Genomic DNA, 18,999 nt, shown 5'->3' with positions numbered 1-18,999 from the left:
CTGAAGAAGACCTGAATAAAAGAAAGATCAAGGCTGGGCGCGGTGGCTCATGCCTGTAATCCCAGCACTCTGGGAGGCCGAGGCGGGCAGATTACTTGGGGGTTCAAGACCAGCCTGGCCAACATGATAAAACTCCGTCTCTACTAAAAATTCAAAAATTAGCCAGGCATGGTGGCAGGCACCTGTAATTCCAGCTACTCCGGAGGCTGAGGCAGGAGAATTGCTTGAACCTGGGAGGTGGAGGTTGTAGCGAGTAGAGATCGTGCCACTGCACTCCAGCCTGGGTGACAAAGCTACACTCTGTCTCAGAAGAAAAAAAAAGGAAAGATTGAGGCTTTGGATAATCATCTTTCATTGGGTTTGGATAGCTTTCAGTGACTGTTAGGTGGAAGGCATCAGGACAAGCACTGTCGGTGGAGGGGTCTGAGCACCATCCTGGCACTGTATTCATCCACTTACATCTTTGCCCACACATGCTGTGATTTGCTCTGAGCTGCAGCACTGGGCAGAGAGAAGTGTTGCCCCATCTGTTTATAGGAGCAATTTGATATAAGAGAAGAGTCTCCCCAGCCAATTTTTTGTCAGTGTATTCAGAAAGTTGTAAACTTACCCAGTATTATATCCCCAAGAAGCAGGAACTAAAACATGACAGCCCTAAGGAAGGGTGGAAAGACCTCTTCTGAGGTGGTAGACCTGTGTAGCACCCATGAAGTAGGTTTGGTAAGCCACTGAGTTTTTGAGGTGAAAGCAGAACTTCTTCCTGCGAGCCAAACATAGGAGTATCATGGCAGTTCTATTATGAATATCTATGTGTGGCCCTGAAATGGGCCTAAATGTGACTTGCAGAGTTAATCATTAGCCCAGCGGTTGTCTGAACGACTTGATTCCCCTGGGCTGCGAGCAGTTCACCTGCAGAGGAGGCTCCAGAAAGCAGCATGTCCCCCTTGCTCTTTGGGGCTGGGCTGGTCGTTCTGAATCTAGTGACGTCTGCCAGGAGCCAGAAGACAGAACCTCTAAGTGGCTCTGGGGACCAGCCACTCTTCCGTGGAGCTGATCGATATGACTTTGCCATCATGATCCCTCCAGGAGGCACAGAATGCTTTTGGCAATTTGCCCACCGGACTGGATACTTCTATTTCAGTTACGAGGTATGTGGGTGACTGGCCATACTGGGGGCTTTTTTTTTTCTCCTTTACTCATAAAGTGGGTCAGGTTTTAGGCCAAAACAAGGTCTGGTTGTTTTTATTATGCTGTGATTCCCCACCTGTTAATGAAATGGACCTGCAGTTAGAGGGAAACTCCAGCCAGGTGAATAATCATCAACAGGAGCTAAAACATATGGTTTGGCTTCTCACATCAGGGGCCATGCTCAAAGCCATGGGGCAGACGGGGTGCCTCTCCCTGAAGAGAGAATCATTACATGTACTCGGATTTGGGGATGAGAGGAGAGAGAATACACTTTTAATATATTAAAACAAAATGGATAATAGTGCTTTGGAGGCCGATCCAGAGATTTCAAAGAAAGCTGCTTCAGTTTATGGGGGTGGGGGAGTAAAGGCTCTGCTGCCTTTAGGAGCAATTCTGGCAAATCAGAGATTCACTAGCTCAAGTTTTCTGTATTCAGCCAGTTAATCCTATTTTTTTTAAGGACGGTAGGTGTTTTCAAGTTACCTATTCAAAGGTCAAGTACTTTTATCCATACTATGGCCTTAAACCATGCTGTCCCAGGATGGTGAACTCAATATGAAAGTTAGAGGCTGTTCATTTCCTTTGTTCTTTGTCTTAGAAATCTGTTAACTTTCTAATTTTTGTTTACACAGTAATAGACTTTGTTGATCTTACTCCATTTCACTGTAACAACATTTATTTTAAATAAACTTATCAGAGACTTTTCTTACCTCTGAATTTCTATTAGAACAGCAGCCACTACTAAGCTCACTGTGGCCTGGGCTAATCAAGATCTAGCTTGGGGGCGAGTGTCCCAAGATCTAGCTTGGGAGCGAGTGTCCACACCTACCTGCTTGCTGTAGGTGTGCACTGCCAAGCAGCAAATGCCCAAATCTGGGACATCATCAGGGAGCTCAACCACCAAGCAAGTTCATTCAAGAACTCTACAGCCAGGCCGGGTGCGGTGGCTCACACCTGTCATCTCAGCACTTTGGGAAGCTGAGGCAGGCGGATCACCTGAGGTCAGGAGTTCGAGACCACCCTGGCCAATATGGTAAAACCCCATCTCTACTAAAAATACAAAAATTAGCCGGGCTTGGTGGCATGTGCCTGTAATCCCAGCTACTTGGGTGGCTGAGGCGGGAGAATCGCTTGAACCTAGGAGATGGGGGTTGCGGTGAGCCGAGAGTGTGCCACTGCACTTTAGCCTGGGTGACAGGGCAAGACTCTGTCTCGAAAAAAGAAAATAGGAAATTCTACAGCCAGAATTGTACTTTTTTTTTTTTTTTTTAAGACAGAGTCTTGCTCTGTTGCTCAGGCTGGAGTGCAGTGGCATGATCTCCATTCACCGCAACTCCCGCCTCCCAGGTTCAAGCAATTCGCCTGCCGCAGCCTTCAAAGTAGCTGGGATTACAGGCACACGCCACCATGCCCGGTATTATTGTATTTACTTAAAAAATACAATAATTTTTGTATTTTTTAAGTAAAGACAGGGTTTCACCATGTTAGCCAGGCTGGTCTCAAACTCCTGACCTCGTGATCTGCCTGCCTTGGCCTCCCAAAGTGCTGGGATTACAGGCATGAGCCACTGCGCTTGGCCCAGAATCATACATTTTAACCGATCCACACCAACTGTGTGGTCCGAGCAAGACATGTCTTCTTCACACGGGTGCTGTTGGCATTCTGGGCAGTTCTTTGATCTGCTGTACTGTTTCTTACATTGCAGACGTTCAGCTATGCTGTGCCTCCTCCCCTTAACCCCATCACTGTGACCCCTCAGAATCCTCCAATCAGTTCCAAACCCCAGCAGCAGGTTGGGCAGTCCCACCCCAGACAGAGACCACTGTGCTGATGACTATGGGATGTCAGTCTTACCGCTCGGCTGGCCTCCTGGTGATGTAACTGGGGTTCTGCTACCTACTTAATGTGTCTTGGCAGGTTCAGCGGACAGTGGGGATGTTACATGACCGGCATGTTGCTGCCACGGCACATAACCCACAGGGATTTCTCATAGACACCTCCCGGGATGTTCGGGGTCAGATTAACTTCTCTACCCAAGAGACAGGTCTGTTTTCATTACCATGGCTATTATAATCATCATAGGGTTCTATGAAATTAGAGAAATAATGAGGAAGTATACAAAGATGTTTAAACAGTAGGAAAAAATTTCAGCCTTTAACACAAAAAACCAGTGTTCCTGGAGACTGCTGACCTCCAAGGATGCCAAGTGACAGCACTCCAGGTGAGCATTCTAACTCTAGAGTTCAGCAGCTGAATTTTATCTCGTTATCTCCAGTTGATCAGATTCTGGGAAAGTGAGCAAAAAACAGAGACCCATTTATAATACAAATTCCAATTAACAAATGTATTACAGGGAAGTATTTCTTTCCAGTCATCAGAATATTTGAGTCAGTTACTAAAAGCAGATTCAGAACAAAAGAAAATGCATGATATCCATGTGAGATATCCACACGCCACAACAAAGCACTCCTCCAGCCAGGTCAGGCCTGTCCCACTTTGGACAGCACCAGTGTCTTAACTGCCCTCTTTACTAGCCAGCTGCACTAAAAAAGACATTTTCTCAACAGGGTCATCAGACAGTCCTTCACTATAAAGCACAGGATATGTATCAATGTTAAAATATCTTGAATAGGCTGGGTGTGGTGGCTCACACCTGTAATCCCAGCACTTTGGGAGGCCAAGGCGGGCAGATCACCTGAGGTCAGGAGTTCGCGACCAGCCTGCTCAATATGGTGAAACCCTGTCTCTACTAAAAATACAAAAATTAGCCGAGCATGGTGGCGCTGCCACCTGTAATCCCAGCTACCCAGGAGGCTGAGGCAAGAGAATCACTTGAACTGGGGAGGCAGAGGCTGCAGTGGCCCGAGAGCGCGCCATTGCACTCCAGCCTGGGCGACAGAGAGAGAGACTTTTGTCTCAAAAAAAAAAAAAAAAAAAAATCTTGAACATCTTTGGCCCCTACATGCCAGTAGTGCCTTCCAATCATTTTGACTTTCAAACACCGCCACACCTTTCTAATCCCCCCCCACCGCATCTTCCACCGGTCCTCTCCACCCCCTGCACACACAGAGAAGCAACACCAGCCCCAACAGATATCCCACACCACAAGTCAATGCACAGACTGCCTTGGAGGCAATCACTCCAGGAGAGCTGCTTTCATGCACTATGATTCCATTTTTTTTTTTCTTCCCTAATTTCAAGATGGTGTCCCTAGCTCTAATAGTGTAAAAGGACCAGGCAAACACCCATGCTCTTAACTCAATCTGTTGAGCAGAGTTCCTTAATACAAGATGTGAGAATTACATGTTGGAAAAGAGAAAATGTTATTTGCCACTATCCAGTATGGAAAGGACTAGTTACTAAAATTTGGCCATACAATAAGTAATATTTAGTACGAGTTTAACATAAGGTCCATGTCTTCCGTGTCAAAAACGGGATCTTTGTACTTTCTAAGTAAAAAGAAGGTGCTGTAGAATTCCAAAACTACAGGACAGATACCTCCAGAGAATCCTTAACAAAGGGGAGGAGACCAAAGACTTGGTAATGATCTAAGAATTCCTACAGGTTTTTATCAGCTTTGTCTAAATAATCAGCATAATCACTTCGGTTCTGTACAAGTGTACCTCAACTTTGGAGTCTTCTATGAGGGGCCTGAGACTGATCACAAACAGAAGGAAAGAAAACAACTGAACGATACTCTGGATGCAATAGAGGTAAGGAAGTGTTTTGTGGAAGAGAAACATCTGTGGAAACTGATTTTAACTTCAGAGGGAAGAGGACTTCATTTAGGTAGAAACCAAATAGGCAAGGGGATGTGAATCTCTTAATAAACTATGACTTGACTGGGCGTGATGGCTCACACCTATAATCCCAGCACTTTGGGAGGCCGAGGCGGGTGGATCACCTGAGGTCAGGAATTTGAAACCAGCCTGGCCAACATGATGAAACCCTGTCTCTACTAAAAATACAAAAATTAGCCGGGCATGGTGGTGTGCACCCGTAATCCCAGCTACTTGGAAGGTTGAGGCGGGAGAATCGCTTAAACCCCAGAAGGCAGAGGTTGCAGTGAGCCGAGATCGCGCCACTGCACTCCAGCCTCGGATAGAGCGAGAGTCTGTCTCAAAATAAAATAAAATAAAATACATTATGACTTGAAGCTCTTGAAATTCCACCTTCGTTTTATACCAAGGGTTGGCAAACTATGTATGGCTCACAGGCCAAATCTGGCCCATTGCCTGTTTTTCTTTAAATTGAGATATAATTTATACACCATATACCATCTTCAAGTGTATGTCTGTGGTTTTTTAGTATATTCACAAGGCTGTGCAACTATCAGCATCTAATCTGGAAGTTTATCACCCACCCACCCCCAAAAATCCCACTACCCATTAGTCATTCTCCATTCTATTACCCCAGGTCTGCCTATCACTGTTCTACTGTCTCTATAGATTTACCTATTCTGTACTTAATTTTTGAGGCAGGGTCTTACTCTTGTTGTCCAGGCTGCAGTGTGCAGTGGCTTGATCACAGCTCACTGCAGCCTCAATCTCCTGCGCTCAAGCAATCCTCCCACCTCAGCTTGCCAGTGCTGAGATTACTCAGCATTTTGAGCTACTGTGTCGAGATTAATCAACAATTTGAGCCACTGCAGCTGGCCTCTATACGCTTTATTTAAATGGAATCATACAGTACATGGGGTTTTGTGACTGGCTTATTTTTATTATCATTTTTTGAGATGGAGTTTCGCTCTTGTTGTCTAGGCTGGAGTGCAGTGGCGCAATCTCAGCTTGCTGCAACCTCTGCCTCCAGGGTCCAAGTGATTCTCCTGCCTCAACCTCCTGAGTAGGTGGCATTACAGCCGCATGCCACCACGCCCGGCTAATTTTTGTATTTTTAGTAGAGACGGGGTTTCACCATGTTGGTCAGGCTGGTCTTGAACTCTTGACCTTGTGATCCACCCAGCTCAGCCTCCCAAAGTGCTGGGAATACAGGCGTGAGCCACCGCGCCCTGCCTGAATTGTCTTTTTATTGTTGAATTTTATTTATATATTCTGGATACAAATCCCTTCTAAGATAAGTGAGTTGCAGATATTTTCTCCCATTCTGGCAATGTCTTTTCACTTTCTTTTTTCTTTTTTGAGACGGAGTCTCGCTCTGTCGCCCAGGCTGGAGTGCAGTGGCGTGATCTTGGCTCACTGCAACCTCCGCCTCCCAGGTTCAAGCGATTCTCCTGCCTCGACCTCCTGAGTATCTGGGACTACAGGTGTGTGCCACAATGCCCAGCTAATTTTTGTATTTTTATTTATTTATGTATTTATGTATTTATTTATTGAGACATAGTCTTGCTTTGTCACCCAGGCTAGAGTGCAATGGCACAATTCTGGCTCACTGCAACCTCCATCTCCCGGGTTCAAGTGATTCTCATGCCTCAGTCTCCCAAGTAGTTGGGATTACAGGTGGGCACCACCACGCCTGGCTAATTTTTGTATTTTTAGTAGAGATGGGGTCTCACCATGTTGGCCAGGCTGGCCTTGAACTCCTGACTTCACGTGATTGCCCAACTTGGCCTCCCAAAAGTGCTAAGATTACAGGAAAGAGCCACTGCACCCAGCTATTCTTCACTTTTTCTTTTTTATTTTTTTGAGACAGAATCTCGCTCTGTCGGCCAGGCTGGAGTACAGTGGCACGATCTCGGCTCACTGCAACCTCTGCCTCCCGAGCTCAAACAATTCTCCTGCCTCAGCCTCCTGAGTAGCTGGAATTACAGGCATGTGCCATCATACCCGGCTAATTTTTGTATTTTTAGTAGAGACGGGTTTCACCATGTTGGCCAGGCTGATCTCAAACTCCTGACCTCAGGTAACCCGCCCACCTTGGCCTCCCAAAGTGTTGGGATTACAGGTGTGAGCCACTGCACATGGCCCACTTTTCACTTTCTTAGTCTCTCCTAAATGCACAAAAACTCACTGCCTGTTTTTGTAAATGGAAGTTTTCTTGAAACACAGCCATGCTCATTTGACAATTACATATCGTCTGTGGCTGCTTTTGTACTACAGTGGCAGAGTTCAGCAGTCACAAGGGCCTGCAAAGCCAAAAATATTTACCATCTGGCCTTAAAGTCCACAGGCTCTTGTCTTCTACTATACACAGAGAATATAAAACATCACCTGAAATGGTAACAATGTACTGAGTACATCTAAATCTAGAGGTCCTCTGGAAGAGCTCCCTAGTTTGAGAACTGAAGTTTTCCATTATTTATTTATTTATTTATTTATTTTATTTTATTTTATTTTTTTTTTTTTTTGAGGCGGAGACTTGCTCTGTCGCCTGGACTGGAGTGCAGTGGCCAGATCTCAGCTCACTGCAAGCTCCGCCTCCCGGGTTTACGCCATTCTCCTGCCTCAGCCTACCGAGTAGCTGAGACTACAGGCGCCCGCCACCTCGCCCAGCTAGTTTTTGTATTTTTAGTAGAGACGGGGTTTCACCGTGTTAGCCAGGATGGTCTCGATCTCCTGACCTCGTGATCCGCCCGTCTGGGCCTCCCAAAGTGCTGGGATTACAGGCTTGAGCCACCGTGCCCGGACGGTTTTCCATTATTTAAAAACAAAACAAAAGAAAAGGCTGGGGCAGTGGCTCATGTCTGTAACCCCAACACTTTGGGAGGCCAGTGTGGGTGGATCTCTTGAGCCCAGGAGTTCGAGATGAGCCTGGGCAACATGGCAAAACCCTGTCTCTACAAAACGAAACAAACAAAAATATACAAAAACTAGTCAGATGTGGTGGCATGTGCCTGTAGTCCCAGCTACTAGGGAGGCTGAGGTGGGAAGATCGCTTCAGTGCAGAAGGTTGAGGCTGCAGTGAGCTGTGACTGCACCACCGTACTCCCGCCTGGGCAAACAAGTGAGACCCTGTCTCGAAAAACAAAAACAAAAATTGTAAACTCAAATCCAGATCATATTTCATACATAGCAAACACATTTGTCAACAACTATAATAGTACTGTACATCTTAAAATTGTATGGGTAAATGATTTGACTTCCAGGTAGGTTAGTGCTGGTGAGCACCCAGGTGAGGCTAGATGGGGGTTTGGAAGAATCCCCTTTAAAATCTTCTCTTATAGGACAGCACACAAAAGGTGCAGAACAATATCTTTCACATGTGGCGATACTACAACTTTGCCCGGATGAGGAAAATGGCTGACTTTTTCCTTACCCATTCAAACTATAACTACGTGAACTGGTGGTCGACAGCCCAGAGCCTCGTTATTATTCTTTCTGGAATCCTGCAACTGTATTTCTTGAAGCGTCTCTTCAATGTTCCAACAACTACAGACACAAAGAAGCCAAGATGCTAAGCTAAGGTGACTATAGCACCCTGGCTCTTTTCTTCTGGGGCTTAGTCGAAATCAGCTTTGTAATGTTATGGGACAAAAATCAATTTATCTCATTAATGTTTTAGTCTGCTGTATACATCTAAAAAAGCAAAATGGCAATAAAATAATAACAATGAAAAAGTTCTGAAGAAGTATTAAATGTATGCATCAAAATACTGTTCATCATATAGCAGTCCCTTAGCCTTCACTGAGTCTACTTAGAGGCTAACAGAAAACCTTAGAAGGAAGACGAGTTGAAAAAGGCCACAATCAATTTTGCTTACATATAAAAGCAGGAGTCGGTAATGTTTTATTCTTAAAAACTTCACCTTTGGAACTTAAAATAAGCAGTATATTCATTAAAGAAATAGTTTAGTTTTGCAATACAGGAAGTTTTTAAATTTTTTGTCTATAAAATGTTACTAAAGAAATATTCTAATGATCTTAAAATAACTTTGGGAGGCACGGGGAAGGACAAAGGGACTTAATTTTTATGTCGCGGTCTTTGATCAGTGCTTTTAGTTCAATCCAGTCAAGTAAGTGAAAAAAACATTCCAGCTTAGGATCATTCCATCCAAGAAAAATACTGAGAAAACAGCTTGTAAAAAAGAAGGTAATATAATCAAATTATAATCATAAAACTCTACACTTAATAACAGGAATACATAATATATATAATATAAAAATAATTCTTACAATTTATTCCACACCTATCATTTCCCAGGCACTGTACACCGTACTAGATGCTTTACAATGAGACAGAGTCTCACTCCGTTGCCCAGGATGGAATGTGATGGCACCATCTCAGCTCACTGCAACCTCTGCTTCCCCGGTTCAAGCCATTCTCCTGCCTCGGCCTCCCAAGTAGCTAGGACCACAGCCACGTGCCACCACACCTGGCTGATTTTTTTTTATAGTTAGTAGAGATGGGGTTTCACCATGTTGGCCAGGCTGGTCTCAAACTCCTGACCTCAAGTGATCCATCCGCCTTGGCCTCCCAAAGTGCTGGGATTACAGGCGTGAGCCACTGTGCCCAGCCTACAATCATGATTTCTAATTCCAAAAATCAGAATTTCTAATTCTCAGGTAGATGGCCAAAGCTATTTTTTAAGTTTTGTATCTTTTTAAACAGAAGAAAACAAACCTTATTAAAGCTGAATGACTCATTCGAGGCCATATAGCTGGTAGGTGGCAGAAGTGGGGTTTGATTACGTTTTTCTTTCATACCACACACCAATTATCGTATGGAAAAATAGCTGAATTGCTCTTACTGTTTTAGACAAATTTCATTTTTAAAACCCCACATGTGGTTTATTATTCTGTTATGGAAATATCTATCTTGCATATTAATAAAAAAGACAATCCCTGTGTTCTTATCATGAGTTTAGAAAACAAAGTGTTATCACAGATAACAAGCTATTCTTGTTCCTAGTTCCAATGATTTTGAACCTATTTCTCAGAACAAGAAGCCCTCTGATTCAAATATGAAACAGAGTATTCTATTTCATCACAAACACAAAGGTCTGAAACCCCATTTTTGAGCTATCTCTGTATATAATAAGAATCCAGCCTGTATTTGTCAATGATAGAGAGTACAGTAAACAAGAAGTCCCGAAGAGGTCAGAGTGTTGACAAAATTCAACACGGTGGAGTCCACACAAACACAGGAAACAACGCTCGGCCCTTCCATACAGCCGCCTGTTCTTGCAATGACTTTAAGTCAACGTCTCTTCATGCCGCACATATTCCCCAACGTCTGCCTGATGAAATACCACAATCGCCATGGGGTCTACTTTTCTGCAGTCTTGTGTAGATTTTGCTGCCACCCCAAAACCCTGGGATTCAAAAGAAGAGACATTAACTCACTGAAGTCTTTCAATGTACCCATATTGAGGGCTGGAAATAACAAATATGGAAAAAATACAGTTCTGGTCTTTCTGGGATTCAAAAGGTGCTGAGAATTTATCTCTCAATCACCCAGATTGAAAACATATCCTTCTTTTTTTTTTTTTTTTTTGTTTTAGAGACGGAGTCTTGCTCTGCCGCCCAGGTTGGAGTGCAGTGGCCGGATCTCAGCTCACTGCAAGCTCCGCCTCCCGGGTTCACGCCATTCTCCTGTCTCAGCCTCCCGAGTAGCTGGGACTACAGGCGCCCACCTCGTCGCCCGGCTAGTTTTTTGTATTTTCTATTAGAGACGGGGTTTCACCGTATTAGCCAGGATGGTCTCGATCTCCTGACCTCGTGATCCGCCCGTCTCGGCCTCCCAAAGTGCTGGGATTACAGGCTTGAGCCACCGCGCCCGGCTAACATATCCTTCTTGAATAAAAGAGTACTTGAGTTCTGTAATAGCTGCCATCTCTACTCACCAAAGGGATGTCTGCCATGGAGTACACCACCACGCCCTGGTACTGAGAAGTATTTTCAGTGATTCGACCCAGACCAGATTTCAACACATGGTTCCCATACAGAAACGACTGCTCTGCACCAGGCTTTATCCATACTTTATACTGTAAGAGAATTAAAATCCAAGAGACACAAAAACGGTTACTATTTCTATCCATGCAGACAAACTAGCTGCTGGATCTGTGAATAATTTTCTGAAATAATTTTAAGGGAAACAGAAAGAGACTCATGTTTTCCTCAAACTGTCCATCTCCTGAACAGAAATGCAGGAAGTTGCCCGGCGCAGTGGCTCACATTTGTAATCCCAGCACTTTGGGAGGCCAAGGCAGCTGGATCACTTGAGGCTAGGAGTTCGAGACCGGCCTGGCTAACACGGCGAAACACTGTGTCTACTAAAAACACACAAGAAAGTCAGCCAGGTGTGGTGGCACACACCTGTAACCCCAGCTACTCAGAAGGCTGAGGCACAAGAATCGCTGGAACCTGGAAGGCGGAGGCTGCAGTGAGATCGCACCACTGCACTCTAGCCTGGGCAACAGAGTGAAACTGTCAGGAAGAAAAAGAGAGAAATGAAAAAAAAGAACAAGAAAGAAAAAGGAATTTAAAAAAAGAAATGCAAAAAGTTATTTTCTCAACTCTACAGGGATCATCTTCCATGGCCACGTTAACAGCTCTTTTTCTGGACCCCGGTGTCTTCACTGCTGCCACTAACTTGCTTTCTGATCTCTAGCTGGGTCTGCCTAGGCTCTTCTACTTTGCTGGAGAAAACTAACACTACGCAGCCCCACAGCACTCCTATCCCATAGCCCTGACCATGCCCAAGGTGCAAGACATCTGCACATCTCCATGTGCTGACACTCCTCCAAGCACACTATCAGGAACTCTGTGGGAAGAGAAGCTACGGGACAATCTGCCTAATCCTTGACTTCATCGCCCGTGGCAGAATTGGAAACCACCCCACAAACCTTGGCATAAGGTGCAAGGTAATCGAGGGCTGTGACGTGCAACCGAAACTTGTGGGTTTTAGTGAATTTTCCAAAGCAGGTCCCCAGCGACACCAGCTTGTCCCCGGAGATATTAGCGGCCAGCTTCATAATCTTCTCACTAAAAGGGTAAAGGTGGAGCACGGTTGCGGATGAAGGAGGCTGGTGGGACCCAGGTCTCCCCTACCCTGGGTCCATGCTGCCTGCCCGGTCCCGCCTCACCTCACATAGTACACCCGGTCGTTGTGCAGACGGAAACAGTAGGTGCCATCGGGCCGGTCCACCAGCAGCTGAAGATTCTCCCCGATACTGAGGGCAAAAAGAGGACTGGAGACCGCGCCCGAACGGACCGGTCTAGGCACCGCGCCCCCACTCCACCCCTCGCCACCACACCCACACACTCCCGCCTCCGCCCCGCGCGCTCCTACTATTTCGCGATCTTCTCAAACATGACACGGGTCTCTTCTTCAGTCAAAGGCCGCATTTTCTCCCTGGGTTGGAACACCGGATCCTCGTGCCTCCGTAACGGAAACGGAAGTCGGCCGCTCGCTGCTCCCCGGCAACTCCAAAGCCTTCCTCTCTAGCCCCGTACCAATAGTTCCTCTCGCTAGCGCCCAATAGTCTGGACGACAGCCGGGGAAAGCAAGCCGACCGGATGAGAAAAGATAGAGACCGGAAATGGTCCTGTTTCTTCCTGTCCTAAATTCGGAGTCAGCGCCCCCGGTGGTCTGGAGGGGAAGTGACGTTGCTGGGAAGATGGCTACCGCGGCGACTGTCCCATCGTCAGCCACGGCCACGGCAGCGGCTCTCGGCGAGGTGGAGGATGAAGGGCTCCTGGCGTCGCTGTTCCGGGACCGCTTCCCCGAGGCCCAGTGGCGCGAGCGGCCCGATGTGGGCCGCTACCTCCGGGAGTTGAGCGGCTCGGGGCTGGAGCGGCTGCGGCGCGAGCCCGAGCGCCTGGCGGAGGAGCGGGCGCAGCTGCTGCAGCAGACGCGCGACTTGGCCTTCGCTAACTACAAGACCTTCATCCGCGGCGCCGAGTGCACCGAGCGCATCCACCGCCTCTTTGGTGACGTGGAGGCGTCGCTCGGCCGCCTGCTCGACCGCTTGCCCAGCTTCCAGCAGAGCTGCAGGTGCGACGCGCCTGGCGCTAAAGGGGCTTTTAACTGTAAAAGCTGACATTTACGATGGTAGAAATAACTAACACTTATAAAACGTTTACCACCTTCCAGGCTCTCTGCTGAGCGCCTTATTAATCCATTTAAACCTCACAGCAGCCTTCGAGGTAGGTACTGTTATTCCCTTTTTTTTTCTTTTTTGAGACAGAGTCTCGCCCTGTCGCCAGGCTGGAGTGCAGTGGCGAGATCTCGGCTTGCTGCAACCTACCTCCGCCTCCCGGGTTCAAGTGATTCTCCTGCCTCAGCCTCCTGAGTAGCAGGGACCACAGGCGCGCGCCACCACGCCCAGCTAATTTTTTTTGTATTTTTAGTAGAGACGGGGTTTCATCATGTTGGCCAGGATGGTCTCCATCTTTTGACCTCGTGATCTGCCCGCCTCGGCCTCCCAAAGCGCTGGGATTACAGGTGTGAGCCGCCGCAGCCAGCCCTGTTATTTCCATTTTACATGTGAGCAAGTCAAGAGAGAGATTAGTGATGTCTAAGGACACAGCTAGGAGGTTGCGAATTCAGAACTGATGACCCAGGAGCATATCCCTCCCTTGAAGGGCTGTTGTGGACACTAAAGAAAAAGGATTCATGCAAAACTCTTATTATCGGGTCTTGACATAGTTAACATTATAGGTGTGAGCTGAATATATGTGTACATTTATATACTTATTTTATACGAAAGCTTGGACCGGAGGTCATCTGCTTCAAAACTTCCATTGACGGGAAGCCGACAAGGAAATCCTCCCATTCGAGGGCATTAGATATCAAAACGTCTCTCCTTTTGGACGTCTGGATGCGGTGGCTCAGCCTGTAATCCCAGCACTTTGGGAGCCTGAGACTTGAGCCCAGGAGTTCGAGAGCAGCCTGACCAACATAGCAAAACCCTGTCTCTACAAAATAAAAAATTAGCTGGGCGTGGTGGCGTGCGCCTGTAGTCCCAGCTATACAGGAGGTTGAGGTGGGAGGGTCAGTTGGTCCCGATTGTGCCACCGCACTCCAGTTGGGGAGGTTGAGGCTGCAGTGGGCTGTGATTGTGCCACTGCATTCCAGACTGGGTGACAGAGTGAAACTCTGTCTTAGAAAAAAAGCCTGGGTGCATTGGCTCATGCCTGTAATCCCAGCACTTTGAGAGGCCAAGGCAGGCGGATCACGAGGTCAAGAGATGGAGGCCGGGCCGGGCGCGGTGGCTCAAGCCTGTAATCCCAGCACTTTGGGAGGCCGAGACGGGTGGATCACGAGGTCAGGAGATCGAGACCATCCTGGCTAACACGGTGAAACCCCGTCTCTACTAAAAAATACAAAAAACTAGCCGGGCAAGGTGGCGGGCGCCTGTAGTCCCAGCTACTCGGGAGGGCGAGGCAGGAGAATGGCGTAAACCCGGGAGGCGGAGCTTGGAGATCCGGCCACTGCACTCCAGCCTGGGCGACAGAGCGAGACTCCGTCTCAAAAAAAAAAAAAAAAAAAAAAAAGAGATCGAGGCCGTCCTGCGCAACATGCTGAAACCCTATCTCTACTAAAAATACAACAATTAGTTGGGTGTGGTGGCGAGCACTTGTAATCCCAGCTACTTGGGAGGCTGAGGCAGGAGAATTACTTGAACCTGGGAGGTGGAGGTTGCAGTTAGCCAAGATGGTACGTGCCAGAGCACTCCAGTCTGGTGACAGAGCAAGACTCCGTCTCAAAAAAAAAAAAAAAAAGTCCTTTGTGAGTCATATTCTGTCTCCATAGATCCTCAGTCCATTATCCTTAGTTCTGCCTTCCAGCCTTTCATGATTAATTTTTCTTTTGAGCCTTTGGATATCTGACAGCAGCTTTTGTACCCTTCCATGCTCCAGAATAGACAAGGGACTTGATAAAGCAGGTCTCTGCAAATATAGAGAAGTGTTGAAAGTAGACTGTGGCAGGAACTATGGTTGAACATTAGCACAGGAGAAGATGAAGACCTGAGGGAATATGGGGAAAGGTTGTGGATTCTAGGCTAGTTAGTGCTTCGTTATGAAAATAATGATAGCTATTGTTAAATATTTAACTCTGTGTCTTTTACTATTTTTACTCTGATGCATTTGCTCCGTTTCAAGTTCTGTGTTAAATGCTTCACACTCATCATCTCATTTAGTTCTTACATCCTTGTGAGGAGGGTCCTATATACTTTTTTTTTTTTCTCTCGAGATGGAGTCTTGCTCTCTCGGCCAGGCTGGAGTGCAGTCGCGCCATCTCTGTTCACTGCAATCTCTACCTCCTGGGTTCAAGTGATTCTCCTGCCTCAGCTTCCCGAGTAGCTGGGACTACAGGCACGCGCCACCACGCCTGGCTAATTTTTTGTATTTTTAGTAGAGATGGGGTTTCACTTGAACCCCTGGCCTCAAGTGATCCGCCTGTCTCGGCCTCCCAAAGTGCTGGGATTACAGGCATGAGCCACTGTGCCTGGCCCTATATACTGTTTTACCAATGAGGAAATAGGTTCAGAGAGGCCAAGTACCTTGCCACAGCCAGCAAGTGGCATATCTGGATTTCTGTCTGTTAGATTTATTAATTGTATGTTTTTGGACAAGTTGCTTAACCTCTCTGGGATTAAAAATTTCCTCAATTGTAATAATGCTTACCTTATAGGTGGGGTGTGAGGAATAAATCAGATAGATCATCCAGCCCAATGTTCATAGCAGGTGCTTGGTAACTGTAGCTAAGGTTTGGGTACAGAGCAGTGAAGGACCAACATTCTCCTGATTATTACTAGGAACTTTGTGAAGGAAGCCGAGGAGATCAGCTCCAACCGTCGGATGAATAGCCTGACCCTAAACCGGCACACAGAAATTTTGGAAATACTGGAGATTCCTCAGCTCATGGACACCTGTGTCCGGAACAGTTATTATGAAGAGGCCCTGGAGCTTGCAGCCTATGTACGCCGACTGGAGAGGAAATACTCTTCCATCCCTGTCATCCAGGTAGCCAACTTGCCCAGAGAGGACTCAAAGTAATGTTCTTGTAATCATTTATTTTGTGGTCAGGACCGAAGCTTTAGGTAGAAACCCTTGCATGTTTCACATCAGTTTCTGAAAACATTCATTTATTCAAAATACGTATTAATCACGTGCCAAGCACTGCTCTATATGCTGGGGATACAGTGTGAATAAAGTGGTCCTGGTTCTCATGCAGCTTACGTGCTAATGGGAAGTCTGATAATTGACAAAGAAATAAATGACATCATTTCAGATATTGGTGTCTGATTAAAAAAAATGGGGAATGGGGTAGAGGGAGTCTAGGGTAGGTTTCTTTAGGTAGGGTGATCAAGAAAGACTCTTCTGGGGAAGTAACACTTAAGCTGAGACCTAAGTGAGAAGAAAGAGCCAGCCCACAAAGATCTGAGGAGAGAGCAAACCAGAAACTGCAAAGAACAAGTGGAGAGGGCTGAAGTGGGCAGAAATTGAGGTATTTAAGGGATACAGAGGTAGCCAGAGTTAATGGATTGTAGCAGTGGGAGAGCATTAGGAAGCAGGTGAAGATGGAGAACCAGGGAAGGCCACCAGTATAAGTCCCAATGAGTGGTTGGAATTTTCTCGATTGCAGTGGGAAGTCACTGGAGGGTTTTAAGCTTTTTTTTTTTTTTTTGAGACAGAGTCGCTCTGTCGCCCAGGCTGGAGTGCAGTGGCGTGACCTCGGCTCGCTGCAACCAACCTTTATCTCCCGGGTTCAGGTGATTCTCCTGCCTCTGCCTCCCGAGTAACTGGGATTACAGGCCTGCGCCAGCACACCCACCTACTTTTTGTATTTTTATTTTATTTATTTATTTATTTTTTTGAGACGGAGTCTCACTCTGTTGCCCAGGCTGGAGTGCAGTGGCCGGATCTCAGCTCACTGCAAGCTCCGCCTCCCGGGTTTACACCATTCTCCTGCCTCAGCCTCCCGAGTAGCTGGGACTACAGGTGCCCGCTACCTCGCCCAGCTAGTTTTTTTGTATTTTTTTAGTAGAGACAGGGTTTCACCATGTTAGCCAGGATGGTCTCGATCTCCTGACCTCATGATCCACCCGCCTCGGCCTCCCAAAGTGCTGGGATTACAGGCTTGAGCCACCGCGCCCGGCCTTACTTTTTGTATTTTTAGTAGAGACGGGGTTTCACCATGTTGGCCAGGCTGGTCTCAAACTCCTGACCTCAAGTGATCCGCCTACCCACGGTGCTGGAATTACAGGTGTGAGCCACCACACCTGGCCAGGTTTTAAGCTTTTTAAGCAAGAGAGTTAATCTGATGTTTGTTGGTGAACCTACAGGCATCAGCTTTAGGAAATTACTTCATATTTCCGGAAAGCCATGGGAATGTTGGTCTGCAGTCTTCAGGGTTAGGGGAATGGGTTCTAGAGAGCATCCTTCCCAGCGCAGTGTGACTCTATGTATTGTCAGGGCATCGTGAACGAAGTGCGCCAGTCCATGCAGCTGATGCTGAGCCAGCTGATCCAGCAACTGAGGACCAACATCCAGCTCCCCGCCTGCCTCCGTGTCATTGGCTACCTGCGACGCATGGATGTCTTCACTGAGGCTGAGTTGAGGGTGAAGTTTCTTCAGGCCCGAGATGCTTGGCTCCGGTCCATCCTGACTGCCATTCCTAATGATGATCCCTATTTCCATATCACAAAAACCATCGAGGCCTGCCGTGTCCATCTCTTTGATATCATCACCCAGTACCGTGCCATCTTCTCAGATGAGGACCCACTGCTGCCCCCTGCCGTGGGTGAGCACACTGTGAATGAGAGTGCCATCTTCCATGGCTGGGTGCTACAGAAGGTCTCACAGTTCCTGCAGGTGCTGGAGACCGACCTTTACCGGGGCATAGGCGGCCGCCTGGACTCTCTGCTGGGCCAGTGCATGTACTTTGGGCTGTCCTTCAGCCGGGTGGGAGCTGATTTCCGCGGTCAGTTGGCTCCTGTTTTCCAGCGGGTGGCCATCAGCACTTTCCAGAAAGCAATTCAGGAAACAGTGGAGAAATTCCAGGAAGAAATGAACTCCTACACACTCATCTCAGCTCCAGCCATCCTGGGCACCAGTAACATGCCTACTGTTGTGCCAGCCACCCAGCCAGGGACGCTGCAGCCACCCATGGTGCTCCTAGATTTCCCACCCCTCGCCTGCTTCCTCAACAATATTCTGGTCGCCTTCAATGATCTGCGCCTCTGCTGCCCTGTGGCCCTGGCGCAGGATGTGACTGGGGCCTTGGAAGATGCCCTTGCCAAGGTGAGCACATTCTGTTGGTTTTCGGCTACCCTGGGCCTTCTCTGGTAATGGGTGGCCAGATTTTTGTAATAAACCCGTCTATTTGACAGTGGTGTCTGCTGACATGGAGAGGTTTAGTGTGGTTTTGGAGGTTCTCCTGGTTGAAAAGCTCTGGCCAGTTGCCCTTCATGGGACCTAGGACAGTCCATAAAGTGACTTGCCTATAGTAACAATTCAGTAATGCACGTATTAGCTTTCCAGTGCTGTGTAACAAATTCCTAGAAACTTAGCTTCCAGCAACACATTTATTCCCAGTTTTGGTAGGTCAGGAGTCCATCTCAGCACAACGGGGTCCTCTCTGGTCAGGGTCTTACAGGGTTGCCATCAAGGTGTTGGCTGGCCTATGGTCTCATCTGGAGGTTGGGGCTCCATTTCAGACTCATTGAAGTTGGCAGGGGTCAGTTCCTTGCAATTGCAGAACTGAAGCTTTAGCTCCTAGAGGCTGTCCACTCCATAGGCAGCTTACAACATGGCTGTTTGCTTCCTCAAAGCCAGCAGGAGAGCTTTTCTCTTGCTTGAGTCTCTTCTTTTAGGTACCTCCTTTCAGAAGATTCATTTGATTAAGTCAGATGATAGGGACTTTAATTACATCTGCAAAACCCTTCACCTTTAGCATATTTTTTTTA

The 18,999-nt window shown here is 47.2% G+C and overlaps 3 protein-coding genes across 3 annotated transcripts in view; 2 read left to right on the top strand and 1 right to left on the bottom strand.

Moving 5' to 3' along the window:
• Window positions 1-210: 210 nt before the first annotated feature.
• TMED6 (transmembrane p24 trafficking protein 6) lies at window positions 211-8,703 on the top strand. Its single transcript, XM_023210290.1, has 4 exons — window positions 211-1,148; window positions 3,106-3,232; window positions 4,753-4,901; window positions 8,309-8,703. The coding sequence occupies exons 1-4, from the start codon at window positions 936-938 to the stop codon at window positions 8,540-8,542; spliced, it is 723 nt and encodes a 240-aa protein (XP_023066058.1). The 5' UTR covers window positions 211-935; the 3' UTR covers window positions 8,543-8,703.
• Window positions 8,704-9,477: 774 nt separating this feature from the next.
• NIP7 (nucleolar pre-rRNA processing protein NIP7) lies at window positions 9,478-12,819 on the bottom strand. Its single transcript, XM_023210289.3, has 5 exons — window positions 12,375-12,819; window positions 12,169-12,255; window positions 11,929-12,067; window positions 10,927-11,067; window positions 9,478-10,395 (listed from the first exon to the last, which is right to left on the bottom strand). The coding sequence occupies exons 1-5, from the start codon at window positions 12,428-12,430 to the stop codon at window positions 10,276-10,278; spliced, it is 543 nt and encodes a 180-aa protein (XP_023066057.1). The 5' UTR covers window positions 12,431-12,819; the 3' UTR covers window positions 9,478-10,275.
• The window catches only part of COG8 (component of oligomeric golgi complex 8), an 11,586-nt gene continuing 5,179 nt past the window's right edge, over window positions 12,593-18,999 (top strand). Inside the window, exons 1-3 of the mRNA XM_023210284.2 lie at window positions 12,593-13,079; window positions 15,847-16,054; window positions 17,507-18,334. Of these exons, the coding sequence (XP_023066052.1) occupies window positions 12,625-13,079; window positions 15,847-16,054; window positions 17,507-18,334 (1,491 nt within the window). The 5' untranslated portion in view covers window positions 12,593-12,624. The remainder of the gene's footprint in view (window positions 13,080-15,846; window positions 16,055-17,506; window positions 18,335-18,999) is intronic.

This window comes from Piliocolobus tephrosceles, chromosome 17, assembly GCF_002776525.5.
Source record: "Piliocolobus tephrosceles isolate RC106 chromosome 17, ASM277652v3, whole genome shotgun sequence".
NCBI lineage: Eukaryota > Metazoa > Chordata > Mammalia > Primates > Cercopithecidae > Piliocolobus > Piliocolobus tephrosceles.
Note: the sequence above shows the minus strand (reverse complement) of the source record. Positions and strands in the feature narration are given on the sequence as shown.

Coding starts and splice junctions, on each gene's coding strand:
- TMED6 (XM_023210290.1), top strand. CDS start 936: ATGTCCCCCTTGCTCTTTGGGGCTGGGCTGGTCGTTCTGAATCTAGTG. Junction 1,149..3,105: donor ACTTCTATTTCAGTTACGAG/GTATGTGGGTGA, acceptor GTGTCTTGGCAG/GTTCAGCGGACAGTGGGGAT. Junction 3,233..4,752: donor CTTCTCTACCCAAGAGACAG/GTCTGTTTTCAT, acceptor GAATTCCTACAG/GTTTTTATCAGCTTTGTCTA.
- NIP7 (XM_023210289.3), bottom strand. CDS start 12,430: ATGCGGCCTTTGACTGAAGAAGAGACCCGTGTCATGTTTGAGAAGATC. Junction 12,068..12,168: donor GACCGGGTGTACTATGTGAG/GTGAGGCGGGAC, acceptor TTACCCTTTTAG/TGAGAAGATTATGAAGCTGG. Junction 10,396..10,926: donor CCATGGCAGACATCCCTTTG/GTGAGTAGAGAT, acceptor TTTGAATCCCAG/GGTTTTGGGGTGGCAGCAAA.